This window comes from Leopardus geoffroyi, chromosome C2, assembly GCF_018350155.1.
Source record: "Leopardus geoffroyi isolate Oge1 chromosome C2, O.geoffroyi_Oge1_pat1.0, whole genome shotgun sequence".
NCBI classification, from domain to species: domain Eukaryota; kingdom Metazoa; phylum Chordata; class Mammalia; order Carnivora; family Felidae; genus Leopardus; species Leopardus geoffroyi.
In genome coordinates, this window is record NC_059333.1 from 60,434,041 (window position 1) to 60,459,827 (window position 25,787).

The 25,787-nt window shown below is 38.6% G+C and overlaps 1 protein-coding gene across 2 annotated transcripts in view; it reads left to right on the forward strand.

Annotated features, from left to right (window-relative positions):
• The window catches only part of GRAMD1C (GRAM domain containing 1C), a 104,003-nt gene that overhangs the window by 34,289 nt on the left and 43,927 nt on the right, over positions 1-25,787 (forward strand). For both annotated transcript variants that reach the window (XM_045502096.1, XM_045502095.1), the window contains exon 6: positions 8,235-8,315. In XM_045502096.1, coding sequence (XP_045358052.1) covers positions 8,235-8,315 — 81 coding nt within the window. The remainder of the gene's footprint in view (positions 1-8,234; positions 8,316-25,787) is intronic.

The following is a 25,787-nucleotide window of genomic DNA, read 5'->3' on the forward strand; positions in this document are numbered from 1 at the left end:
GCGCTGCTATAAATATTGGGGTGCTTGTGCCCCTTCTAAACAGCATACCTGTATCCCTTGGATAAATACCTAGTAGTGCAATTGCTGGGTCATAAGGTAGTTCTATTTTTAATTTTTTGAGGAACCGCCATGCTGTTTTCCAGAGTGACTACACCAGTTTGCATTCCCACCAGCAGTGCAAAAGAGATCCTCTTTCTCCGCATCCTTGCCAACATCTGTTGTTGCCTGAGTTGTTAATGTTAGCCATTCTGACAGGTGTCAGGTGGTATCTCATTGTGGTTTTGATTTGTATTTCCCTGATGATGAGTGACGTTAAGCATTTTTTCATGTGTCAGTTGACTATCTGGTTGTCTTCTTTGGAGAAGTGTGTATTCATGTCTTTTGCCCATTTCTTCACTGAATTATTTGTTTTTTGGGTGTTGGGTTTGATAAGTTTTTTATAGATTTTGGATACTAACCCTTTATCTGATAGGTCATTTGCAAATATCTTGTCCCTTTCCATCAGTTGCCTTTTAGTTTTGCTGATTGTTTCCTTTGCTGTGCAGAAACTTTTTATTTTCATTAGGTCCCAGTAGTTCATTTTTGCTTTTTGTTTCCCTTGCCTCTGGAGACGTGTTGAGTAAGAAGTTGCTGTGGCCAAGGTCAAAGAGGTTTTTACCTGCTTTCTTCTGGAGAGTTTTGAAGGCCTCCTGTCTTACATTTAGGTCTTTCATCCATTTTGAGTTTATTTTTGTGTATGGTGTAAGAAAGTGGTCCAGGTTCATTTTTCTGCCTGTCACTGTCCAGTTTTCCCAGCACCGCTTGCTGAAGAGACTGTCCTTATTCCATTGGATATTCTTTCCTGCTTTGTCAAAAATTAGTTGGCCATACGTTTGTGGGTCCATTTCTGGGTTCTCTCTATTCTGTTCCATTGATCTGAGTGTTTTTGTGCCAGAATCATACTGTCTTGGTGATTACAGCTTTGTAATACAGCTTGAAGTTTGGGATTGTAATTGTTTGCTCTAGCTCTGTGAAGAATGCTGGTGTTATTTTGATAGGGATTGCATTGGATATATAGATTGCTTTGGATAGTATTGACATTTTAACAATATATGTTTTTTCTATCCAGGAGCATGGAATGTTTTTCCATTTTTTTTGTGTCTTCTTCAATTTCTTTCATAAGCTTTCTATAGTTTTCAGTGTATCGATTTTTCACCTCTTTGGTTTGATTTACTCCCAGGTATTTTATGTTTTTTGGTGCAGTTATAAATGGGATCGATTCCTTGATTTCTCTTTCTGTTGCTTCATTATTGGTGTATAAGAATGCAACCACTTTCTGTGCATTGATTTTATATCCTGCAACTTTGCTGAATTCATGGATCAGTTCTAGCAGTTTTTTGGTGGAATCTTTAGGGTTTTCCATATAGAGTATCATGTTATCTGTGAAGAGTGAAAGTTTGACCTCCTCTTAGCTGATTTGGATGCCTTTTATTTTTTTGTGTTGTCTGATTGCTGGGCTAAGACTTCCAATACTATGTTGAATAACAGTGGTGAGAGTGGACATCCCTGTCTTATTCCTGACCTTAGGGGGAAAGCTCTCAGTTTTTCCCCATTGAGGATGATATTAGTGTTGGGTCTTACATATATGGCATTTATGATCTCAAGGTATGATACTTCTATCCCTACTTTCATAAGGGTTTTTATCAAGCAAGGATGTTGTATTTTGTCAAATGCTTTCTCTGCATCTATTGAGAGGATTATATGGTTCTTGCCCTTCCTTTTATTGATATGATGAATCACATTGTTTGTTTTGTGGATATTGAGCCAGCCCTGCATCCCAGATGTAAATCCCACTTGGTCATGGTGAATAATTTTCTTAATGTATTGTTGGATCCAGTTGGCTAATATTTTGTTGAGGATTTTTGCATCTGTTCATCAGGGAAATTGGTCTGTAGTTCTTTTTAGTGGGGTCTCTGTCTGGTTTTAGAATCAAGGTAATTCTGGCTTCATAGAAAGAGTTTGGAGGTTTTCCTTCCATTTCTATTTTTTTGAACAGCTTCAAGAGAATAGGCATTAACTCTTCCTTAAATGTTTGGTAGAATTCCCCTGGAAAGCCATCTGGCTCTGGACTCTTGTTTTTTGGCATTTTGATTACTAATTCGATTTCTTTACTGGCTATGGGTCTGTTCAAATTTTCTATTTCTTCCTGTTTCAGTTTTGGTAGTTTATATGTTTCTAGGAATTTGTCCATTTCTTCCAGATTGCCCATTTTATTGGCATGTAATTGCTCATAATATTCTCTTGTTTTATTTCTGCTGTGTTGGTTGTGATCTCTACTCTTTCATTCTTGATTTTATTAATTTGGGTCCTTTCCGTTTTCTGTTTGATCAAACTGGCTGGGGGTTTATCAAGTTTGTTAACTCTTTCAAAGAACCAGCTTTTGGTTTCATTGATCTGTTCTACTGTTTTGTTTTGTTTTGTTTGTTTTTTAGTTTGTCTGCTTGTTTTTGGTTTTAATAGCATTGATTTCTGCTCTAATCTTTATTATTTTCTGTCTTCTGCTGGTTTTGGGTTTTATTTGCTGTTCTTTTTCTAGCTCTTTAAGGTGTAAGGTTAGATTGTGTATCTGAGACCTATCTTCCTTCTTTAGGAAGGCCTGAATTGCTGTATACTTCCCTCTTATGATCACCTTTGGTTTTGGGCCATGGTGCTATCATTTTCATCGGCTTCCATGTACTTTTTAATTTCGTCTTTAACTTCTTGGCTAGCCTTTTCATTCTTTAGTATGATGCTTTGTAGTCTCCAAGTATTTCTTATCTTTCCACATTTTTTCTTGTGGTTTATTTCAAATTTCATAGCATTGTGGTCTGAAAATATGCATGGTATGATCTCGATCTTTTTGTATTTGTTGAGGGCTGATTTGTGTCCCAGTGTGTGATCTACTCTGGAGAATGTTCCATGTGGACTGGAGAAGGATGTGTATTCTGCTGCTTTAGGATGAAATTTTCTGAATATATCTATTAAGCCCATCTGGTCCAGTGTGTCACTCAAAGCCATTGTTTCCTTGTTGATTTTCTGTTTAGATGATCTGTCCATTGTTGTAAGTGGGGTGTTGAAGTCCCCTACTATTATGATATTATTATCAGTGAGTTTCTTTATGTTTGTGATTAATTGACGTATATATTTGGGTGCTTAACATTTGGAGCATAAATGTTTACAATTGTTAAGTCTTCTTGGTGGATAGACCCCTTAATTATGATATAATGCCCTTCTTCATCTCATGTTGCAGTCTTTATTTTAAAGTGTAGATTGTCTGATATAAGTATGGCTACTCTGGCTTTCTTTTGGCGACATTAGCACGATAGATGGTTCTCCATCCCCTTACTTTCAATCTGAAGGTGTCTTTAGGTCTAAAGTGGGTCTCTTGTAAACAGCATATAGACAGATCTTGTTTTCTTATCCATTCCATTACCCTATGTCTTTTGATTGGAGCATTTAGTCCATTGATGTTTAGAGTGAGTATTGAAAAATATGAATTTATTGCCATTATGTTTCTTGTAGAGTTGGGAGTTTCTGGTGGTGTTCTCTGGTCCTTTCTAGTCTTCGTTGCTTTTGGTATTTTTTTTTTCCTGTATTTTCTCTCCTCAGAGAGTCCCCCTTAAAATTTCTTGCAGGGCTGGTTTAGTGGTCATGAACTCCTTTAATTTTTGTTTGTCCAGGAAACTTTTAATCTCTCCTTCTATTTTGAATGACAACCTTGCTGGATAAAGAATTCTTGACTGCATATTTTTCCAATTCAGCACATTGAAGATATCCTGCCACTCCTTTCTGGCCTGCCAAGTTTCTGTGGATAGGTCTGCTGCAAACCTGATCTTTCTTCCCTTGTAGATTAAGGACTTTTTTTCCCTTGCTGCTTTCATGATTCTTTCCTCGCCTGAGTATTTTGTGAATTTGACTATGATATGCCTTGTTGATGGTTGGTTTTGTTGAATCTTACGGGAGTCCTCTGTGCTTCCTGGATTTTGATGTCTGTGTCTTTCCCCAGGTTAGAAAAGTTTTCTGCTATGATTTGCTCACCTAACCCTCTACTCCTTTTTCTCTCTCTTCATCTTCTGGGACCCCCTGTGATTCTGATGTTCCTTTTTAGTGAGTCACTGATTTATCTAATTCTTAAATTGTGCTCTTTTACCTTAGTCTCCCTCTTTTTTTCTGCTTCATTATTCTCCATACATTTGTCCTCTATATCGCTGATTCACTGCTCTGCCTCATCCATCATTGCTGCTGTGGCATTCATTTGAGATTGCAGCTCAATTATAACATTTTTATTTTATTCTGACTAGCTTTTACTTCTCTTATCTCCACAGAAAGGGATTATAATCTATTTTCGACCCCAGCTAGTATTCTTAGTATCGTGATTCTGAATTCTGCTTCAGACATCTTGCTTGTATCTCTGTTGATTAAGTCCTTGGCTGTTGTTTTTTCCTGCTCTTTTGGGGCAAATGCCTTTGTTTCGTCATTTTGAAGGAAGAAAATGAATTAATAAGGTAAAAAAAAAAATAAAATGGAAACATTAAAAGCAACATAAACACATAAATCAAATAAATGATGCTAGATACTGGTGTGTTTTGTCTGGTAATTGAAAGGAGCTTGATAGATTAGAGAAAAAGGGGAAAAAAGATAAAAAGTAAAGAAAATAAAAAAAGAAAAAAAAAAGGAAAACTTTTGAAAATTTGAGAAAATGAATACAGTGAAATAGAATAAAATGAAATGATGGAAGTAAAATAGAATTTGAAAAATTTACAAAAAAGTAAAAAATATAGTAGAAAAAATATTTTAATAAAAATTGAAAATAAAAATTTTTTCTCTTTCTGTATTCAAGAAAAAGAAAAGAAATGAAAAAGAAAGAAAAAAAAAAGACAATTGAATATATGGAGCAGCAAACAGACTGAAATACAATTGAAATTACATGTTTTCTCCTAGAAGTCAAAGTATGAAGTACTTTATAGTCCATAAACTAAGCAGGCGGAGAGATTTGTGGTGATCCTAAAGAGCAAGGTTGGCCCAGTTGGTCTGGGCTTAGTGTAATGGCTCCGTTCCACTAGATGGCACCACTTAGCTTACTGGGGGTAGATTGTTGTGGCGCTTGTAGGTGTGTATGCGCATGCGCAGGAGGGGTGAAAATGGTGTCACCCAGCTACCCAGTCTCTAGTATCGGAACTATGTGCTCTCCCCGACCAGTAATTGTGCACCTGTCTTTTGTCCCCGGCTTCTGTCCACTTCCTGCTTTTACACTGTCTGTGTCCAAGCCATCAGGTTGCCAGGAGGCACCTCCCTCCTGAGTTTTATCTCAGATGTGGCTCTGTTCCCCGACCCCTCACTTCTGAGGGACTGCAGCTTTGACCCTCTCAGATCCTCTGGGAGAGGGTCTCACCAAGCAATGGCCGGGTGTCAGCCACATCCAGGAATGTTCTCAGGTCCATGCTGCTGCTGATGCCCATCGACTGCTGCTGGGTGCCAGTCCGCCCCAGAAAAAGTTCACGCAATCGTGTAGCAGCAGCATTTTAGGGATTGTGGAAAATCACAACACATGTCTGGCACCAGGCTTCACCCTTAACAACCTTGTTCTAGCACCAGTGAATGTGGTCGTTCCCTGGGGTCTGCTGGGACTGGGTGGCTGCACAGCCTCTACCAAATGTCCTTCAAGTAGTGGAACCACTTCTCCCTGTGTGACCTGAGGATCTCCTGCAGTCCACTCTGCTCCTGGGGATTCGCCTTTCCCACCAGAGCACCACCAGGTATTGAGCTGTGGAGTTTCAGACTCTGTGCTCCCCCTGTTTGTAGAGTCTTAATGCAATTCAAACCCTCCTCTTTTGCCCTTTATAGTTCAATCCCTGAGGCTGTTTCCACGTTTCCACTTTCTCTCCAGCTGCTTTTGGCGGGGGGTGCTTTTCCCATACTCTCCTCCCATCTCTGTCCTCTCTCTGCAAGCAAAAACAGATCCCTGCCCTCCACAGCTTCTCTCTTCCCCAGTTTACCTCTCCATGCTGTGTATCTGCTGAGTTCTGTGGTTCAGGTTGTGCAGATTGTTGTGTTAATCCTCATATCAGTTTTCTAGGTTTGCAGGATAGTTCAGTGTTGATCTTGTTGTATATCATGGATGCGAGGTGCAGAAAAAATTTCCATGCTGTTCTGCCATCTTGGCTCCTCCTCTGCTTTGTTTTTAAAAGCAAATTCTATCTTATACATGTTGTTTTTGAGTTTTCCTTTCTTAAAAAGACCTTAACAGTTTTTGGAGTTACAAGTTAGCACATACAGATAGAGCTATTTCTGTTTATACATGTGTTGTGTAGTATTTCATAGAATGAATTTACCATGGTTTCCTTGTTCTAATGTTAGTTCATTTCCAATATTTTGTTATTACCCACCACTGCTGCAGTGAACAGCCTGACCATGCCTTCTAGAGCTCATGTATGACTTTTCCTCACGTATTTGGTGAAATTTCAGGGTCAAGCATTTTAATTTTAATAACAACTGGCATTTGCTCAATATATTTGTTCTAAGACACTGTGTTAAGTTCTTTACATATATTTTCTCATTTAATTTTTACAAAAGTTTGCTACTATAGTTATTCCCATTTTGCAGATGAGGAAACTAAGGAAAAGAAAAGTGACCCAAGGAACTAAGACCTGTAGAACTAAGTGATAGATTGTATGCATGAGTGGATAAAGTAGATTACAAGTTATTTAGTTTAAGACGTGGGAATTAGTAAGCATAAGACAGTGGTGAAAGAGAGATGAGGAGGTTTTTCTTATCTATATACCTGAACAAAAAGGTTGCAAGATTATTACAATACAAAAAATACAAAAAAAAAATGATTTGGGTTTAAGAAAATGAGATAGAGGATAGTAAGTAGTCATCGTTAAGTTACATATTATGTATGTAATCGTATTTGGAAAATCTAGATATATGCTTGTTATGAAAAGTTTTCCTTTATGGAGTATATATATAGCAACATTTCAATTTACTAACTAGAAAATAGCACTTTAAAATCTTTCTATGAAAAGTATAAACACCCAAAACATTATTTGTTTGACATGTTATTTAACAAATCAAACAACAACTGAGCTTTCTCATCCCTAAAAATAACCACTCAATCATGAAGTCACTAACTATGGGGTCGGAAGAGATGATACACTGAGAGACTGTCGTTAGTGCTGTCACTTGTCAGATTTTCTCATAAAAGCCTATTTCAAAACGTGACTTTGCAAAATCAATTAAATGCAGAGGAAGAGATAGAGCTAAAACCAAACATGGAATTATAGATTGAAACATGCTATTTTTTTCTATAGCATTCAAAGCAAAGTTAAGTTTTAACATGGGAGTGTTATGTATATAATTAGTAGAAGTTAACTATTTCTGGATTTTTCAGAAGACTATGAAAGATGATATTATTTGAAATTAAGATCTTTAAAATAGGGCACCTGGGTGGCTCAGTTCATTAGGTATCTGCCTCTTGATCTCAGCTCTGGTTATGATCTCACTGGTTGTGGGTTTGAGCCCCACATCAGCCTCCATGGTGGTGGTGCGGAGCCTGCTTGGGATTCTCTCTCTCTCTCTCTCTCTCTCTTTCTCTCTCTCCCCCCCCCCCCGCCCCGTCCCTCCCCTGCTTGCACGATGTGTCATCTCTCTCAAAATAAATAAATAAATAAATGTAAAAAAATTTTTTAAGAAGATTATTTTAATAGTTAAATTACATGTACATAAATATCTACCTATTTCAAGCTCCTTTCCTGAGTAAATATTGATAAAATTGTACTTCCTGTAAGATACAATTTTTAAAGATACCTCGTTCATGTACCAGTTACCTGTTTTTCTTCTCTTTTAGCAAAGAGTGAAACAAAAGTAATATATAGGGGCACGTGGGTGGCTCAGTTGATTAAGCATCCAACTCGGCTCAGGTCATTATCTCATGGATCATGCATTCAAGCCCTACATTAGGCTCTGTGCTGACAGCTAAGAGCCTGGAGCTTGCTTTGAATTCTGTGTCTCCCCCTCTCTCTGCCCCTTCCCCGCTCCCACACTCTCTCTCTCTCTCTCTCTCAAAAATAATCATTAAAAAAATTTTTTTAAATATAAAGTAGGTAATGGTGTCATATTAGTTTGCTTTCACCATAGCAAGTGCCAACAGATCCTCATGACACTCCTTCCCACTTTTTTTTATGACACTAAAATCATCGTTCTGTTTTTCTTTGCAGTTTTTCTTTACATCTTTTGGTGCCAGAGACAGAAGTTACCTCAGTATCTTTAGGTTGTGGCAGAATGTACTATTAGACAAGGTAAGTGTTCATACCAGAGGCAGGTACTTATTATAATGGCAACATCCCAATGTGTACCTCAACAGTGTTTGTGAGTTGAAAGTTCCTTTTTATGTTTTTGGAGTTAATTTTGACTAGACTGTTGAAATTCCAAGAAGAAACTCGAAGCAAAATAGAATCCATAGTTATGTTAAGATGTTGATTGTATAGTAGTCTCCCCTTTATCTGTAGGGGATATGGTCCAAGACCCACAGTGGATGTCTGAAACTGCAGACAGTACTGAAACTAATATATATGTTATGTTTTTTCCTATATGTGCATACCTATGATAAAATTTAATTTGTAAATTAGGCATGGTAAGAGATTAATAAAAATAACTAATTACATAGAATAATTGTAACAATATACTATAATAGAAGTTACGTGAATGCGGTATCTTTCTTTCTCTTAAAATACCTTATTATGCTATACTCATCTTTCTTCTTGATGATATGAGATTATCAAATGACTGCATGATGAAATGAAGTGAGGTGAATGACATAGCATTGTGATATATTGTTGTGCTACTTATTCTGATGGTATGTCAGAAGGAGGACAGTCTACTTCCTGACTGTGATTGACTTCGGGTAACTAAAACTGGGGAAACTGAACTTGTAGATAAGGGGGGAGGGACTACTGCAAATCCTCAGGGTAACCACCAAGAAAATAGCTTTAAAAATATAGTAAAAGAAATATCAAGGGAATTAAAATGATACACTAGATCTATTTCACACATAAGAAGGCGGTAATGGAAGAATAGAGGGACTAACAAGATATAAGACACATAGAAAAAAATAGCAAAATGGCTATTAAACATAGCCATTAAATCATTAAACATAAAAGATTAAGCACTTTATTTTTTTATTTAAAAAAAAAATTTTTTTTTCAATGTTTATTTATTTTTGGGACAGAGAGAGACAGAGCATGAACGGGGGAGGGGCAGAGAGAGAGGGAGACACAGAATCGGAAACAGGCTCCAGGCTCTGAGCCATCAGCCCAGAGCCTGACGCGGGGCTCGAACTCACGGACCGCGAGATTGTGACTTGGCTGAAGTCGGATGCTTAACCGACTGCGCCACCCAGGCGCCCCTTAAGCACTTTAATCAGAAGGCAGAGGTAGGCAGAAAGAATGGAAAAAAAACTTGATCCAACTATATGCTGTCTATATGAAATATGTTAGATTTAAAGATACAAACAGATGGACAATAAAAGGATGGAAACAAAATATACCATACAAATAGTAACCAAAAGAAAGTTGAAGTGACTGCGGTAGTATCAAACAAAATAGACTCTAAAACAAAAATTAATAGAGACAAGGAATAATATTTTATAATACTAAAAGAGTCAATCCATAACAATTTATAAACTTATATACACCTAATAACAGAGCCCTAAAATACATGAAACAAACCTGGCAGAATTGAAGGGGGAAACAGACAATTCAACAATAATAGTTGGAGATTTCAACACCCCACTTTCAATTATGTGTAGAACAACCAAGGAGATCAACAAGGAAACAGAAGACTTGAACAAAACTATAAACTAACTAGAACTAAAAGACATCTAAGGGACAGTCCACTCAAAACAGAATACACATCCTTCTCAAGTATACATGGAACATTCTCCAGGACAGACCATATGCTAGACCATAAAAGAAACCTTAGTAATTCAAGAGTATTGAAATAATACAGTGGACCACAATGGAATGAAATTAGAACTCAATAACAGATGTTTGGGAAATTCATAAAAAGTGGGTATTAAATAGAACATTCCTAAATAACCAGAGTCCAAGAAGAATTCACAAGATAAATTAGAACATAGTTTGAGTTAAATGAAAACAAAAAGACAACATACTAGAACTCATGAGGTACAGTTAAAGCAGTGCTAAAAGGGGGATATTATAACTATAAATATCTATATTATAAAAGAAGAATGATTTCAAATGAATAACCTAACTTTTCACCTTAAGAAATTAGAGTAAAGAAAACACACTAAACTTAAAGGAAATAGAAGCAAGGAAGTACTAAACATTAGAACAGAAGTGAATGAAAAAGAGATTTCAAAAAGATGATCAACAGAACCAAAAGATTTTTCTTTGAAAAGATCAATAAAGTTGACAATTTTTAGCTAGACTGAACAAGAAAAAAATATTAAAATTATTAAATTCAGAAGTGAAACTGGAAACATTACTACTGACCCTACAAAATGAAGAGGATTCAGGAAGATGGCGGCGTAGGAGGACGCTGGGCTCACCTTGTCCTGCTGATCACCTAGATTCCATCCATACCTGCCTAAATAACCCAGAAAACCACCAGAAGACTAGCAGAACGGACTCTCTGGAGCCAAGCATAGACAAGAGGCCCACGGAAGAGGGTAGGAAGGGGGGAGAGGCAGTGCGTGCTACACGGACTGGTGGGAGGGAGCCAGGGCGGTGGAGGGGCAGCCCGCCTGGCAAGGCAGAGCCTGAGTCTGGCTTGCAAAAGTGGAGGGGCCGGACTGCATGAGTTCTGATGGCCAGCGGGACTTAACATCTAGAATGTTATAAGTCAACAGCTCTGCTCAGAGAGTGGGAGGGTGAGAGGACAACAGGAGGGAGAGGTGTAGAGCCCTGGAAGACAGAGCTCTGCTCGACTAGGAACAAAGGCGCTGGCCAGCGCCATCTCCCTCTCCCATCCCCCAGCCGAAACCCCAAAGGGAACCAGTTCACTGAACTTGCTTGTGCACTGCGCAAACACCCAACGCTGTGCTTCTGTGGATTCATAACTCCGACAGGTTGGCCTCCCTCCTGGTGCTGCAGGGCCCCTCCTACAGGGGACCACCCACAGCAAAGCTAGCTGAGCCTGCCCCTCCCACCCCTGTGCACCTTGTGGATCCACCCCGGTTAATACGCCAGATCCCATCAAAGCAGCACCACAAGCCTGGCAGTGTGCAAGTAGCCCAGACAGGGGCCACACCACTCCACAGTGAGTCCTGCCCCTGGGAGAGAGGAAGATAAGGTACACACCAGTCTGACTGTAGCCCCAGTGGTGGGCTGGGGACAGACATTGGGTCTGACTGTGGCCCCGTCCACCAACACAAGTTACTCCAGACAGCACAGGGGAAGTGCCCTGCAGTTCCATGCCACCCCAGGGACTATCCAAAATGACAAAACGAAAGAATTCTCCTCAAAAGAAACTCCAGGAAGTAGCGACAGTTATCGAATTGATCAGAAACGATTTAAGCAATATAACGGAACAAGAATTATAATAATAGTCATAAAATTAATCGCTGGGCTTGAAAAAATTATAGAGAACAGCAGAGAATCTATTGCTACAGAGATCAAGGGACTAAGAAATAGGAGGAGCTAAAAAATGCTATAAATGAGGTGCATAATAAAATGGAGGTGACCACAGCTCGGATTGAAGGGGCAGAGGAGAGAATAGGTGAATTAGAAGATAAAATTATGGAAAAAGAGGAAGCTGAGAAAACGAGATAAAAAAATCCAGGAGTATGAGGGGAGAATTAGAGAACTAAGTGATGCAATCAAACATAACAATATCCATATAATAGGAATTCCAGAAGAGGAAGAGAGAGAGAAAGGGGCTGAAGGTGTACTTGAACAAATCATAGCTGAGAACTTCCCTGATCTGGGGAATGAAAAAGGCATTGAAATCCAAGAGGCACAGAGAACTCCCTTAGACGTAACTTGAATCGATCTTCTGCATGACACATCATAGTGAAACTGGCAAAATACAAGGATAAAGAGAAAATTCTGAAAGCAGCTAGGGATAAACATGCTCTAACATATAAAGGGAGACCGATAAGACTAGTGACAGACCTATCTACTGAAACTTGGCAGGACAGAAAGGAATGGCAGGAAATCTTCAATGTGATGAACAGAAAAAAATATGCAGCCGAGAATCCTTTATCCAGCAAGTCTGTCATTCAGAATAGAAGGAGAGATAAAGGTCTTCCAAAACAAACAAAAACTGAAGGAATTCATCACCACTAAACCACTAAACCATCACCACTAAACCAACCACTAATAAGAGATCCTAAGGGGGATTCTGTGAGTGAAATGTTGCAAGGACCACAAAGTACCATAGACTTCACTACAAGCATGAAACCTACAGACAACACAGTGACTCTAAACCCATATCTTTCTATAATAACACTGAATGTAAATGGACTAAATGCTCCAACCAAAAGACATAGGGTATCAGAATGTATAAAAAACCAAGACCCATCTATTTGCTGTCTACAAGAGACTCATTTTAGATCTGAGGACACCTTCAGATTGAAAGTGAGGGAATGGAGAACGATCTATCATGCTACTGGAAGTCAAAAGAAAGCTGGAGTAGCCATACTTGTATCAGACAAACTAGACTTGAAAGGCTGTAACAAGAGATGAAGAAGGGCATTATATAACCATTACAGGGTCTATCCATCAGGAAGAGCTAACAATTATAAATGTCTATGCACCAAATACGGGAGCCCCAAATATATAAAAGAATTAATCACAAACATAAGCAACCTTATTGATAAGAATGTGGTAATTGCAGGGGACTTTAATACTCCACTTACAATAATGGATAGATCATCTAGACACAGGATCAATAAAGAAACAAGGGCCCTGAATGATACATTGGATCAGATGGACTTGACAGATATATTTAGAACTCTGAATCCCAAAGCAACAGAGTATATTTTCTTCTCGAGTGCACATGGAACATTCTCCAAGATAGATCACATACTGGGTCACAAAACAGCCCTTCATAAGTATACAAGAACTGAGATCATACCATGCATACTTTCAGACCACAATGTTATGAAGCTTGAAATGAACCACAGGAAAAAGTCTGGAAAACCTCCAAAAGCATGGAGGTTAAACAACTACTAAAGAATGAATGGGTCAACCAGGCAATTAGAGAAGAAATTAAAAAATATATGGAAACAAATGAAAATGAAAATAAAACAATCCAAACACTTTGGGATGCAGCGAAGGCAGTCCTGAGAGGAAAATACATTGTGATCCAGGCCTATGTCAAGAAACAAGAAAAATCCCAAATACAAAATCTAACAGCATACCTAAAGGAAATAGAAGCAGAACAGCAAAGACACCCCAAACCCAGAAGAAGAAGGGAAATAATAAAGATCAGAGCGGAAATAAACAATATAGAATCTAAAAAAACTGTAGACCAGATCAATGAAACCAAGAGTTGGTTTTTTTGAAAAAATAAACAAAATTGATAAACCTCTAGCCAGGCTTCTCAAAAAGAAAAGGGAGAGGACCCAAATAGATAAAATCATGAATGAAAATGGAATGATTACAACCAATCCTTCAGAAATACAAGCAATTATCAGGGAATACTATGAAAAATTATATGCCAACAAACTGGACACCCGGGAAGAAATGGACAAATTCCTAAGCACCCACACACTTCCAAAACTCAAACAGAAAGAAATAGAAAACTTGAACAGACCCATAACCAGCAAAGAAATTGAATCAGTTATCAAAAATCTCCCAACAAATTAGAGTCCAGGACCAGATGGCTTCCCAGGGGAATTCTACCAGACATTTAAAGCAGAGATAATACCTATCCTTCTCAAGCTGTTCCAAAAAAATAGAAAGGGAAGGAAAACTTTCAGACTCATTCTATGAAGCCAGCATTACTTTGATTTCCAAACCAGACAGAGACCCAGCAAAAAAAGAGAACTACAGACCAATATCCCTGATGAATATGGATGCAAAAATTCTCAATAAGATACTAGCAAATCGAATTCAATAGCATATAAAAAGAATTATTCACCATGATCAAGTGGTATTCATTCCTGGGATGCAGGGCTGGTTCAACATTCGCAAATCAATCAACATGATACATCACATTAATAAAAGAAAAGATAAGAACCATATGATCCTGTCAATCAATGCAGAAAAAACATTTGACAAAATTCAGCATCATTTCTTAATAATGATTAAGACTATCTCGAGAAAGTCGGGATAGAAGGAACATACTTAAACATCATAAAAGCCATTTATGAAAAGCCCACAGCTAATATCATCCTCAATGGGGAAAAACTGAGAGTTTTCCCCCTGAGATCAGGAACACGATAGGGACATCCTCTCTCACCGCTGTTGTTTAACATAGTGTTGGAAGTGCTTATCATCAGCAGTCAGACAACAAAAGGAAATCAAAGGCATCAAAATTGGCAAAGATGAAGTCAAGCTTTCACTTTTTGCAGATGACATGAAAACCCGATAGACTCCACCAAAGTCTGCTAGAACTGATACATGAATTCAGCAAAGTCGCAGGATACAAAATCAACGTACAGAAATCAGTTGCATTCTTATACACTAACAATGAAGCAACAGAAAGACAAATAAAGAAACTGATCCCATTCACAATTGCACGAAGAAGCATAAAATATCTGGGAATAAACCTAACAAAAGATGTCGAAGATCTGTATGCTGAAAACTATAGAAAGCTTATGAAGGAAATTGAAGAAGACATAAAGAAATGGGAAAACATTCTGTGCTCATGGATTGGAAGAATAAATATTGTTAAAATGTCAATACTACCCAAAGCAATCTACACATTCAACGCAATCCTAACCAAAATTGCACCAGCATTCTTCCTGAAGCTAGAACAAGCAATCCTAAAATTTGTGTGGAACCACAAAAGATCCTGAATAGCCAAAGTAATTTTGAAGAAGAAGACCAAAGCACGAGGCATCACAATCCCAGACTTAAGCCTCTACTACAAAGCTATAATCATCAAGACAGCATGGTATTGGCACAAAGACAGACACATAGACCAATGGAATGGAATAGAAACCCCAGAATTAGTCCCACAAAAGTATGGCCAACTAATCTTTGACAAAGCAGGAAAGAATATCCAATGGAAAAAAGACAGTCTCTTTAACAAACGGTGCTGGGAGAACTGGACAGTAACATGCAGAAGGATGAAACTAGACCACTTTCTTACACCATTCACAAAAATAAACTCAAAATGTGTAAAGGACCTGAATGTGAGATAAGAAACCATCAAAACTCTAGAAGAGAAAGCAGGAAAAAACCTCTCTGACCTAGCTGCAGCAATTTCTTACTTGACACATCCCCAAAGACAAGGGAATTAAAAGCAAAAATGAACTATTGGGACCTCATGAAGATAAAATGCTTCTGCACTGCAAAGGAAACTATCAACAAAACTAAAAGGCAACCAACGGAATGGGAAAAGATATTTGCAAATGACATATCAGACAAAGGGCTAGTATCCAAAATCTATAAAGAGCTTACCAAACTCCACACCTGAAAAACAAATAATCCAGTGAAGAAATGGGTAGAATACATGAATAGACACTTCTCTAAAGAAGACACCCAGATGCCAACAGGCGCATGAAAAGATGCTCAACCTCGCTCCTAATCAGGGAAATACAAATCAAATCCACACTCAGATATGACCTCACCCCAGTCAGAGTGGCTAAAATGAACAAATCAGGAGACTATAGATGCTGGTGAGGATGTGGAGAAACGGGAACCCTCTTGCATTGTTGGTGGGAATGCAAACTGGTGCAGCCAGTCAGGAAAACAGTGTGGAGGTTCCTCAAAAAATTAAAAATAGATCTACCCTATGACCCAGCAATAGTACTGCTAGGAATTTACCCAAGGGATACAGGAGTGCTGATGCATAGGGGCACTTGTACCCCTATGTGTTATAGCAGCACTCTCAACAATAGCCAAATTATGGGAAGAGCCTAAATGTCCATCAACTGATGAATGGATAAAGAAATTGTGGTTCATATGCACAATGGAATACTACGTGGCAATGAGAAAGAATGAAATATGACCTTTTGTAGCAACATGGATGGAACTGGAGAGTGTTATGCTAAGTGAAATAAGTCATACAGAGAAAGACAGATGCCATATGTTTTCACTCTTATGTGGATCCTGAGAAACTTAACAGAAACCCATGGGGGAGGGGAAGAAAAAAAAAAGGTTAAAGAGGGAGGGAACCAAAACATAAGAGACTCTTAAAAACTGAGAGCAGGGGTGCCTGGGTGGCTCAGTCGGTTAAGCGGCCGACTTCGGCTCAGGTCATGATCTCGCAGTCCATGAGTTCGAGCCCCGCGTCGGGCTCTGTGCTGAAAGCTCGGAGCCTGGAGCCTGTTTCAGAATCTGTGTCTCCCTCTCTCTGACCCTCCCCTGTTCATGCTCTGTCTCCCCCTGTCTCAAAAATAAATAAAACGTTAAAAAAAAATTAAAAAAAAAAAACTGAGAGCAAACTGAGGGTTGATGGGGGGGGTGGGAGGGAGGGGTGGGTAGGTGATGGGTATTGAGGAGGGCACCTGTTGGGATGAGCACTGGGTGTTGTATGGAAACCAATTTGACAATAAATTTCATATTAAAAAAAAAAAACAAAATGAAGAGGATTCTTACCATGAACATTGTATGCCAACAAATTAGTCTAAATGAAATGGACACACTTGTGACTAGAAAGTCATAAAACACTGCAACTGACTCAAGTAGAAATGAAAAATCTGAATAGACCTATAACAACAAAAGAGATTGAATTAGCAATAAAAAAAAAAAAAGTCTAGCTACAAAGGAAATCTCAGGTCCAGATGGCTTCTTTGGTGAATTGTGCCAAATGTTTACAGAATTAACATCAATCCTTCACAATGTATTTCAAAAAATAGAAGAGGAGAGAATACTTCCCAACTCAGTCATTGAGGCCACTGTTCCTTTGATAACCAAAACCAGACAAAGAACATCACAAGAAACCTACAGGACAATTTTTATGTTCATTGTGTCTCTGTTCATTTTGTCTGTGATTATAGACATAAAAATGCTCAAGAAAACCAAACCAAAATCCAAGCCAATTTAGCAAAACAAATCCAGCCACATATAAAAATGATTACATGCCGTGACTAGGTAGAATTTATACAGGTGATTCAACCTATGAACATCAGTCAGTGTAATAAACTATATTAGTAGAATAAAGAACAAAAATGACATGATCATATCTTTTTTTTTTTTAATTTTTTTAACGTTTATTTATTTTTGAGACAGAGAGAAACAGAGCATGAATGGGGGAGGGTCAGAGAGAGGGAGACACAGAATCTGAAACAGGCTCCAGGCTCTGAGCTGTCAGCACAGAGCCCGACGCGGGGCTCGAACTCACAGACTGTGAGATCATGACCTGAGCCGAAGTCGGCCGCTTAACCGACTGAGCCACCCAGGTGCCCCATGATCATTTCAATCAATACAGAAAAAATGTGACAAGAGCCAATATCTTTTCATGATAAAAAAAAAATTAAGTGGGACTAGCAGGGAATTTCTTTGATCTAATAAAACTAACATACTTAATGGTAAGAGATCAATGCTTCCCACCTCAGGTCAAGAACAAGACAAGGATGTAGTTTCTTACCATTTCTTTCTTCCTTTCTTTTTTTTTAATGTTTATTTTTGAGAAAGAGAGAGAGTGTGTGTGTGTGCACGCATGTGAGAGCTGGGGAGGGGCAGAGAGAGGGAAACAGGATCCAAAGCCGGCTCAGCACTGACAGCAGAGAGCCCTAGGCAGGGCTTGAACCCATGAACTTTGGTATCATGACCTGGGCCAAATTACAATCTTTCTTGCCATTTCTATTCAACATTGTACTGAAGGCTCTAGCCAGGGAAATTAGGCAAAAAAAAAAAAAAAAAAAAAAAAAAAAAGAAGAAGTAAAAGACATCCAATTAAAAATGAAGAAATAAAACTATTGGGGCGCCTGGGTGGCGCAGTCGGTTAAGCGTCAGGCTTCAGCCAGGTCACGATCTCGCGGTCCGTGAGTTCGAGCCCCGCGTCAGGCTCTGGGCTGATGGCTCAGAGCCTGGAGCCTGTTTCTGATTCTGTGTCTCCCTCTCTCTCTGCCCCTCCCCCGTTCATGCTCTGTCTCTCTCTGTCCCAAAAATAAATAAACGTTGAAAAAAAAAATTTTTAAAAAACTATCTCCACTGGTAGATAGTATGTTTTTGTATATGTAAAATTCTAAGGAAATCCATAAAAACCCATTAGAACTAATAAGTTCAGCAAGTTGCAGAACATATGATTAAAATACAAAAATCAATTATATATTTCTATACACTCAAAATGAACAATCCAAAATTTAAAAAAAATATAGTTCATTTACAAATTTTTTTTAACTTTTATTTATTTTTGAGAGACAGAGAGAGACAGAGCATGAATGAGGGAGGGGCAGAGAGAGAGGGAGATATAGAATCCGAAGCAGGCTCCAGGCTTTGAGCTGTCAGCATAGAGCCCGACACGTGGCTCAAACCAATGAACTGTGAGATCATGACTTGAACAGAAATTGGATGCTTAACCGACTGAGCCACCCAGGCACCCCAAAAATAGTTCATTTATAATAATATCAAAAAGAATAAAATACTTGGGAACAAATTTAACAAAAGAACTTTAAGATGAACACTGAAAGCTACTAAATATTGTGAGAAGAAATTAAACATTACAAGTGAAAAGAGTCTCATGCTCATGGATCAGAAGACTTGATATTGTTAAGTTGGCCATACTCCCCAAATTGATTTGCAGATTCAGTGCAATCCCTATCAAAATCCCAACTGGCTTTTTTTTTTTTTTAAGAAATTGACAAGCAGATCCTAAAACTCATATGGAAATGCAAGGTACCCAGAATAGTCAAAACAATCTTGAAGAAGGAGAATAAAATTAGATGAATTAGTCTGTTAGGGCTGCCATTACAAAATACTACAGACTGGGTGGCTTAAACAGCATAAATGTATTTTCTCACCCTTCCAGAAGCTGAAAGTCCAAGATCGTGGAATGGGCAGGGTGAATTTCTGGTGAGACCCCTCTCATTGGCTTGCAGCCTTCTCACTGGTTTTCCCTCTGTTCATGCACATTCCTGGTATCTCTTCCCCTTTTTTTTTTCATTATTTTTATGTGGGTTTTTTTTGTTTGTTTGTTTTTTTGAGAGAGAGAGAGCATGAAAGCAGGTGAGGGGCAGAGGGAGGGAGAGAGAGAAACTCTTAAGGAGGCTCCATGCTGGGCATGGAGCTCAACGTGGGCCTTGAACTTAGGACCGTGAGATCATGACCTGAACCAAAATCAAGAGTTGGATGCTTAACTGACTGAGCCACCCAGGCACCCCAAGGTATCTCTTCCTCTTATATAAATACCAGTCCTATTAGGTTAGGGCCCCACCCTCATGACTTCTGTCTTAGCTCAAGCTGCTATAACAAAATGCTGTAGACTGGGTGGCTAAAGGTACAGAAATTTATTTCCTCATAGCTCTAGGGGCTGTAAGTCTGAAATCAGGATGCCAGCTTTGGTTGGGTTCTGGTGAGGATACTTCTTGCCTTCTTATTGTGTCCTGACATAGCAGGGAAGGAGAGAGAGAGCCAGAGCCAGAGTGAGCAAACTTTCTGGTGTCTTTTGTTATAAAGGCACTAATCTTATCATGAGAGTCCTGCCCTCATTTACCTCATCTAAACCTAATTATCTCCCAAAGGCCTCACCTGCAAATAATATCACATTGGGAGCTAGCGCTTCAACATATGAATTTCAGGGGGAGGACACAATTCAAACCATAGCAACTTCATTAACTTTAATTTTCTCCTTAAAGTCCCTGTTTTCAAATATAGTCACATCGGGGGGTTCGGGCTTCACATATAAAGTTTAGGAGAATGCAATTCAGTCCGTAACATTGGAGGACTTGCACTTTTTTTTTTTTGATGTTTACTGTAAAGCTGCAATAATCAAGGCAGTGAGTTTACTGGTGTAAGTCTAGACATATACATTAATGGAATAGAATGGAGAGTCCAGAAATAAAATCTTACACTTACCAGCCTTAAATTGATTTTTGACAAGGGTGCCAAAATAATTCAACAGGGAAAGAAGTCTTTTCACCAAATGGTGCTGGCACAACTAGATAGCATATACTAAAGAATGAATTTTGATTCCTACTTTAGATGGTATACAATAATTAAGTCAAAATGGATCACAGACTTAAATGTAAGATCTTAAAGTATAAAACTCTCAGAAGAAACTGTAGCTGTGAATCTTTATGACTTTTGGATTAGATAGTTGTTTCTTAGATATGATACCAAAACCTCAAGTGACAAAAAAATAAATTGGACTTTAATTCAAAACTTTTACACTTGAAGGTATCCATCAAGAAAGTGAAAAGACAACTCAAGGACTAGGAGAAAATATTTGCAAGTTATGTTTCTGATAAGGCATTCATATCTAGAACATAGAAGGAACTATTACAACTCAACAACAACAAAAAGACAAATAACCTATTAAGAAAATGGGCAAAGGATTTGAATAGTCATTTCTGCAAAGATCTACAAATGGCGAGTAAGTGCATGCAAAGATGCACAATGTCATTAGCCATTTGGGAAACATAAAACCACACCGAGATACTACTTCACATTCATTGGGACAGCTAAAATAAAAAGCAGACCTTGATAACAGTTAAGGATGTGGAGAAACTAGAGCCCTCATACATTGCTGGTAGGGTTCTAAAATTTTGAAAACTTTGAAAAAATAGTTTGGCAGTTTTTATAATGTTAGACATAGTTTTTGCATGACCCAGCAATTCCACTCCTAGGTTTTTATGCATGAGAATTGAAAGCATATATTCACACAGAAACTTGCACTTGCAGGTTCTTAGCATTATTCACAAAGCCAAGAAGTGGAAATATCCTAAATGTTCATCAGCTGATGAATGGGTAAACAGAGTGTCTATTCACAAAATAGAGTATTATTCATCAATACAAATGAGGGAAGTAATGATACATGTTACAACATAGATGATCCTTGAAACATTATGCTATGTGAAAAAAGCCAGTCCCCAAAGAACATATATTGCATGATCCTGCTTTTATGAAATGTCCAGTATAGGCAAAGTCATAGAAGTAGAGAGTAAGTTTGTTTCCAGGAGGAGGGAGAAATGAAAAGTGGCTGCTAATGGATTTGGGTATCTTTTGGGTGTATGAAAATGTTCTAGACTTAGTGGTGATAATTGTACAGCTCAGGATATGCTAAAAACTTCTCAATTGTACATTTAAAGTAAATTTTGTGATATGTGAATTATAGCTCAATAAATCCGTCATTTTAAAAAAATGGCTTGGGGGGTGGTGTAGAGATTTCCAGCTGGTAAGAAAGGCTTCTTTGCAGCTGAAGCTTAAACATTGGAGGCCAGAACTTTACCTCCTCTTCTCCCCACTCTCCAGCTAAGCCACTCACTGGAGTGGACACATTGTGGCCTTTGTGGCTCTTAGGGTTGAATGGTTTTCAAACTTTGGGGCAGCTGCTGAAGTTACGGTTTACCAAACAGTGCCCCACTTGGCTGCTTTCACTTTCTCAGAGTCCTGGGGACACGGAGAAGTGGCCTGGAAGTCCCCAGTTGGAGCAGAGAGGAGAGACAGGGGTGAGGGTGGGGAGCTTGCCGAGCCCAGCCCCTCCTCCCTCCTTAAGCGAATAGACAAGACTGGCAGTGAAGCACCATGTGCAAGCTTGCCTCGTCCCCATGAGTGTTTTCTGGCGTTTGGGCACCCAGGCTCCCCAGAGCCCTGCACCCATGTTCTTGACCTGGGCAATGCTAGGGGTGGCGGCCCATGGATGCCTGGTCTGGTAGTGTGCGGCAGCCACCTGCAGGAGTATGGGGCAGCTGCACAAAGACTTCCTGCCCTACAGCTCTGCGTTGCCCTTTCAGCGTTGTGCTGCAGAAAGCCTGTTTCCCCTATGTTAGGCCCGCCATGTTCGATTATATTGTTATAATACAGTGGGCTGCTCTTGCTGGTATGGGCTGAAAACGACAGTGTTGCCCTAGAGACCTATCTAATGCTACCCTCCAATGCCAAGTTTTCTGAGTTTTTTGGGAATCTCCCAGTTGCATCCCTCATTTTAATAAGGAGCCAAAGACTGCTATTGCAACCTGCATTTGGTTATGTGCTGGATCTGAGCATCCTCCCCACATCCCATTTGCACTTATAGGTGAGAAAGTTGAGATACATCCTTATGAAAACAAGCAACTCCAGAGAAGTGATAAAGTTTAGGTTTACAGATGAGCCAAGGAAGAAACAGATTTGAACTTTAATGAAAAAGAATTTAAAAAGCTCTTTGAAATGGGAGGAAGAAAGGTAATTCCATGGTACTTTTAAGGCCACTAAAGCATTTACAAGGTGGGAGTAAAATGTAAACCTCTTTGAAAAGATCCTGATGTCACCTGTGTTCTTGATGTGTACAAAAGGAGTGTCACCATCTTTATTGTAGTTTTGCTTTTTATATCTTTGGATTATTTGGTTCTTTCACGTTGAACATGTGACTATCTTGATTGGATACCATACCCTCATTTTAATAAACAGAATGGTAACCATTTCTGCTGTATACTAAAACAAAATCAATGTTTAAGCATATTGTGTGTTAAATACAATACAGAACTTAAACTCCAACTGAAGTTGGAGATGAGATCTCACTTTTAAAACTGCCCTCACCATGGGGGCTCCTGGGTGGCTCAGTCAGTTAAGCGTCTGACTTCGGCTCAGTCATGATCTCACTTTTGGGTTTGTGGGTTTGAGCCCCGTGTCCGGCTCTGCACTGAGCTCTTGGAGCCTGGAACCTGCTTTGGATTCTGTGTCTCCCTGTCTCTATGTTCCTCCCCCATTCACATTCTGTCTCTGTCTCTCTCAAAAATAAACATTAAATAATTAAAAAAAAATAAAACTGACCTCACTAGAATTTTAAACATTGTGGAATTCACCTGGAAAAGGAACTAGAAAACAAAACCAAAACCACCCTTCCTGTATTTTCCTAGTGATCTTTGAAAAACAGTTTTTTAAAACATACTAACATCTGTAACAATTGTAGCAATTCTCAGTTATGAGGTGTTAGTTGTCAGGCATAATGCTAAGTGCTTGGTATAGTTTTAGTATTGTCTGCAATTTTTACACACTTCAGTTGCCTTCTAGTTTTTGAAAGTGATAAAGCCACATTGGTTAGATTTCTTGATCTTTCATAATACTATTCTTTCAAAAAAGCAAAATCCATAAAATACACAGTATAACTACAAAATTCTATAAAAAACCTAAGCCATTTGAATAATACATTTTATATATATATTATGCACATATATACACACATATATATATATATATATATATATATATATATATATATATATATATATATTTCTTTTCCCCCAAAATATTTTTAGGGGCACTTGGGTGACTAAGTCGGTTGAGCATGTGACTCTTGATTTCAGTTCAGGTCATGATCCCAAGGTTGTGGTGTTGACCCCTGTGTTGGGCTCTGTGCTGAGCGTGTTGCCTGCTTAAGATTTTCTTTCTCTTTCCCTCTGCCCCTCTCTCCCATGTACACCCTGTCTCAAATATGTAAAATGAAAAAAAAAATTAATTACAAAATATTTTTAGAGAATTTAAGTTCAGAATATTATATTTATGTTTACTTGTGACTGGGGATCTGAGAGTAAGAGTAAGTATGTCTTACTTAGTTTTACTTCTTACATGACAAGGCCTTAAAAACAAAGCAAACTAATCTAGAAAAAAGATTAAGGTAAATACAACAAAATGATTTTTAAATTGTGTGTGTGTGTGTGTTCTGTGTGTTTTATTGATTTCTCCAGTAAAATAAATCCACAAAAAAGGAAAATAGCTAGAGGCAAATATGATGCCTTTCAGAAAGAATGCTTTTAAAAGTACATTTTTTTCATTCATAAGCTTCGTCTGATGTATTGCTTCAGAAAGAACAGTTTATTTCAGATATTTGACTTAGCTTAACATAAATCCTCAGTGTGTAGACATGTGTTTAACCTGTCACTATGGTTAGTCATGCAGTAATTTATAGCACTTCAGCTTAGTTCACAACCTTTGAGCTTAGCACCTTTTCCTAAATTTTTTTTTAATGCTTATTTATTTTTGAGAGAGAAACAGAGTGTGAGCGGGGTAGGGGCAAAGAGAAAGGGAGACATAGAATTTGAAGCAGGCTTCAGGCTCTGAGCTGTCAGCACAGAGCCTGAGGTAGGGCTTGAACTCATGTACAGTGGGATCATGACCTGAGCTAAAGTCAGATGATTACCCATTAGATGATGACCCGGGCTCCCCAGCACCATTTTTATAGACAGCACGTTGAGTATCTGCGATTTGTGGGGCCAAAAGACAGTGGCAGCTCCATTCTTTGATACAAACAATTGGTGGTTTCTGTCTTTTGTGAAGAAGTGTGCAACCATGGTTTAAGATAATACTGTAGGCCTTTCCCCATCCTCAGCTATTTTGTTTAAAGCTCCTACCCCTTCCATGTTCTATTTCAGAGCCAAACAATCTTGCCATCTGTTTTTGTATAGTCCACAAAGTAGGAATGGCTTACCTTTTTAAGTTGGTTTTAAAAAAATCAAAAGAAGAATAATATTTCATGGCACAATTATATGAAATTCACATTTCCTTGTCCATTAATAAAATTTTACTGAAACATAGCCACATTCTTTTGTTTATTTATTATATGGATGCTTTCACTTGCAGCAGCAGAGTTGAGTATTTGCAAGAGACCGGTCTACAAAGCCTAAAATATTTACCGTATGGCCTTTCACAGGAAGTTTTTGACCTCTGAACAATACTACAGCCAAATTTATCTTTTTTAAAATGTATGCCTACCAATATTAGCTTCCTGCTTAATACCCATTTCCCTTGGAATAAAAATCTAAAATTTTATCTAGGGACCCCATGATCAGGCCCCAGCCCACCATTCCAGCTTCATCTCAACACACCCTCCCCATTGCCTTTCTCCCCCGCTCCCCCTACAGTAGGTGTTCAAGCATGGTCTTTGTGCCTGCTTCTTTCCCGCCCCTAGTTTGAAATGGAACTCATTAATGAGACCAAGTCAAGTCCATTCCTTTACCTTTCTATAACATCTTGCAATTTTCCTTTGTAAAGTTCACTATACATATAATTCTATGTTCTACTTCTGTTCTCCTTGCTTGACTATAAACTCCCTGAAGATAAGGACCATGTCTGTCTTGTTCATTGTTCATAGTGTTCATTGTTCATAGTGACCAGGTCAGTATTCACTATAGAACTTTGGCATACATCTTGTTTTACTCAGTATCGTCTGGCACTCTGTCAATAATGCCCTTTACTCTCAAGAGTGGACAATAAGTTACATTATACATAGTAGATGCTCAATAAATACTTTTTGAATGATTCAGTTTAGTAAAAAACTTCAATGATTTTGACTCCAGATGATCATTACATTTAAATAACAAGACTGTTTCTGGGGGGCCTGAGTGGCTCAATGGGTTAAGTGTCAGACTTCGGCTCAGGTCATAATCTTGTGATTTGTGGGTTCGAGCCCCGCGTTGGGCTCTGTGCTGACACCTCAGAGCCTGGAGTCTGTTTCAGATTCTGTGTCTCCCTCTCTCACTGCCCCTCGCCTGCTTGTGCTCT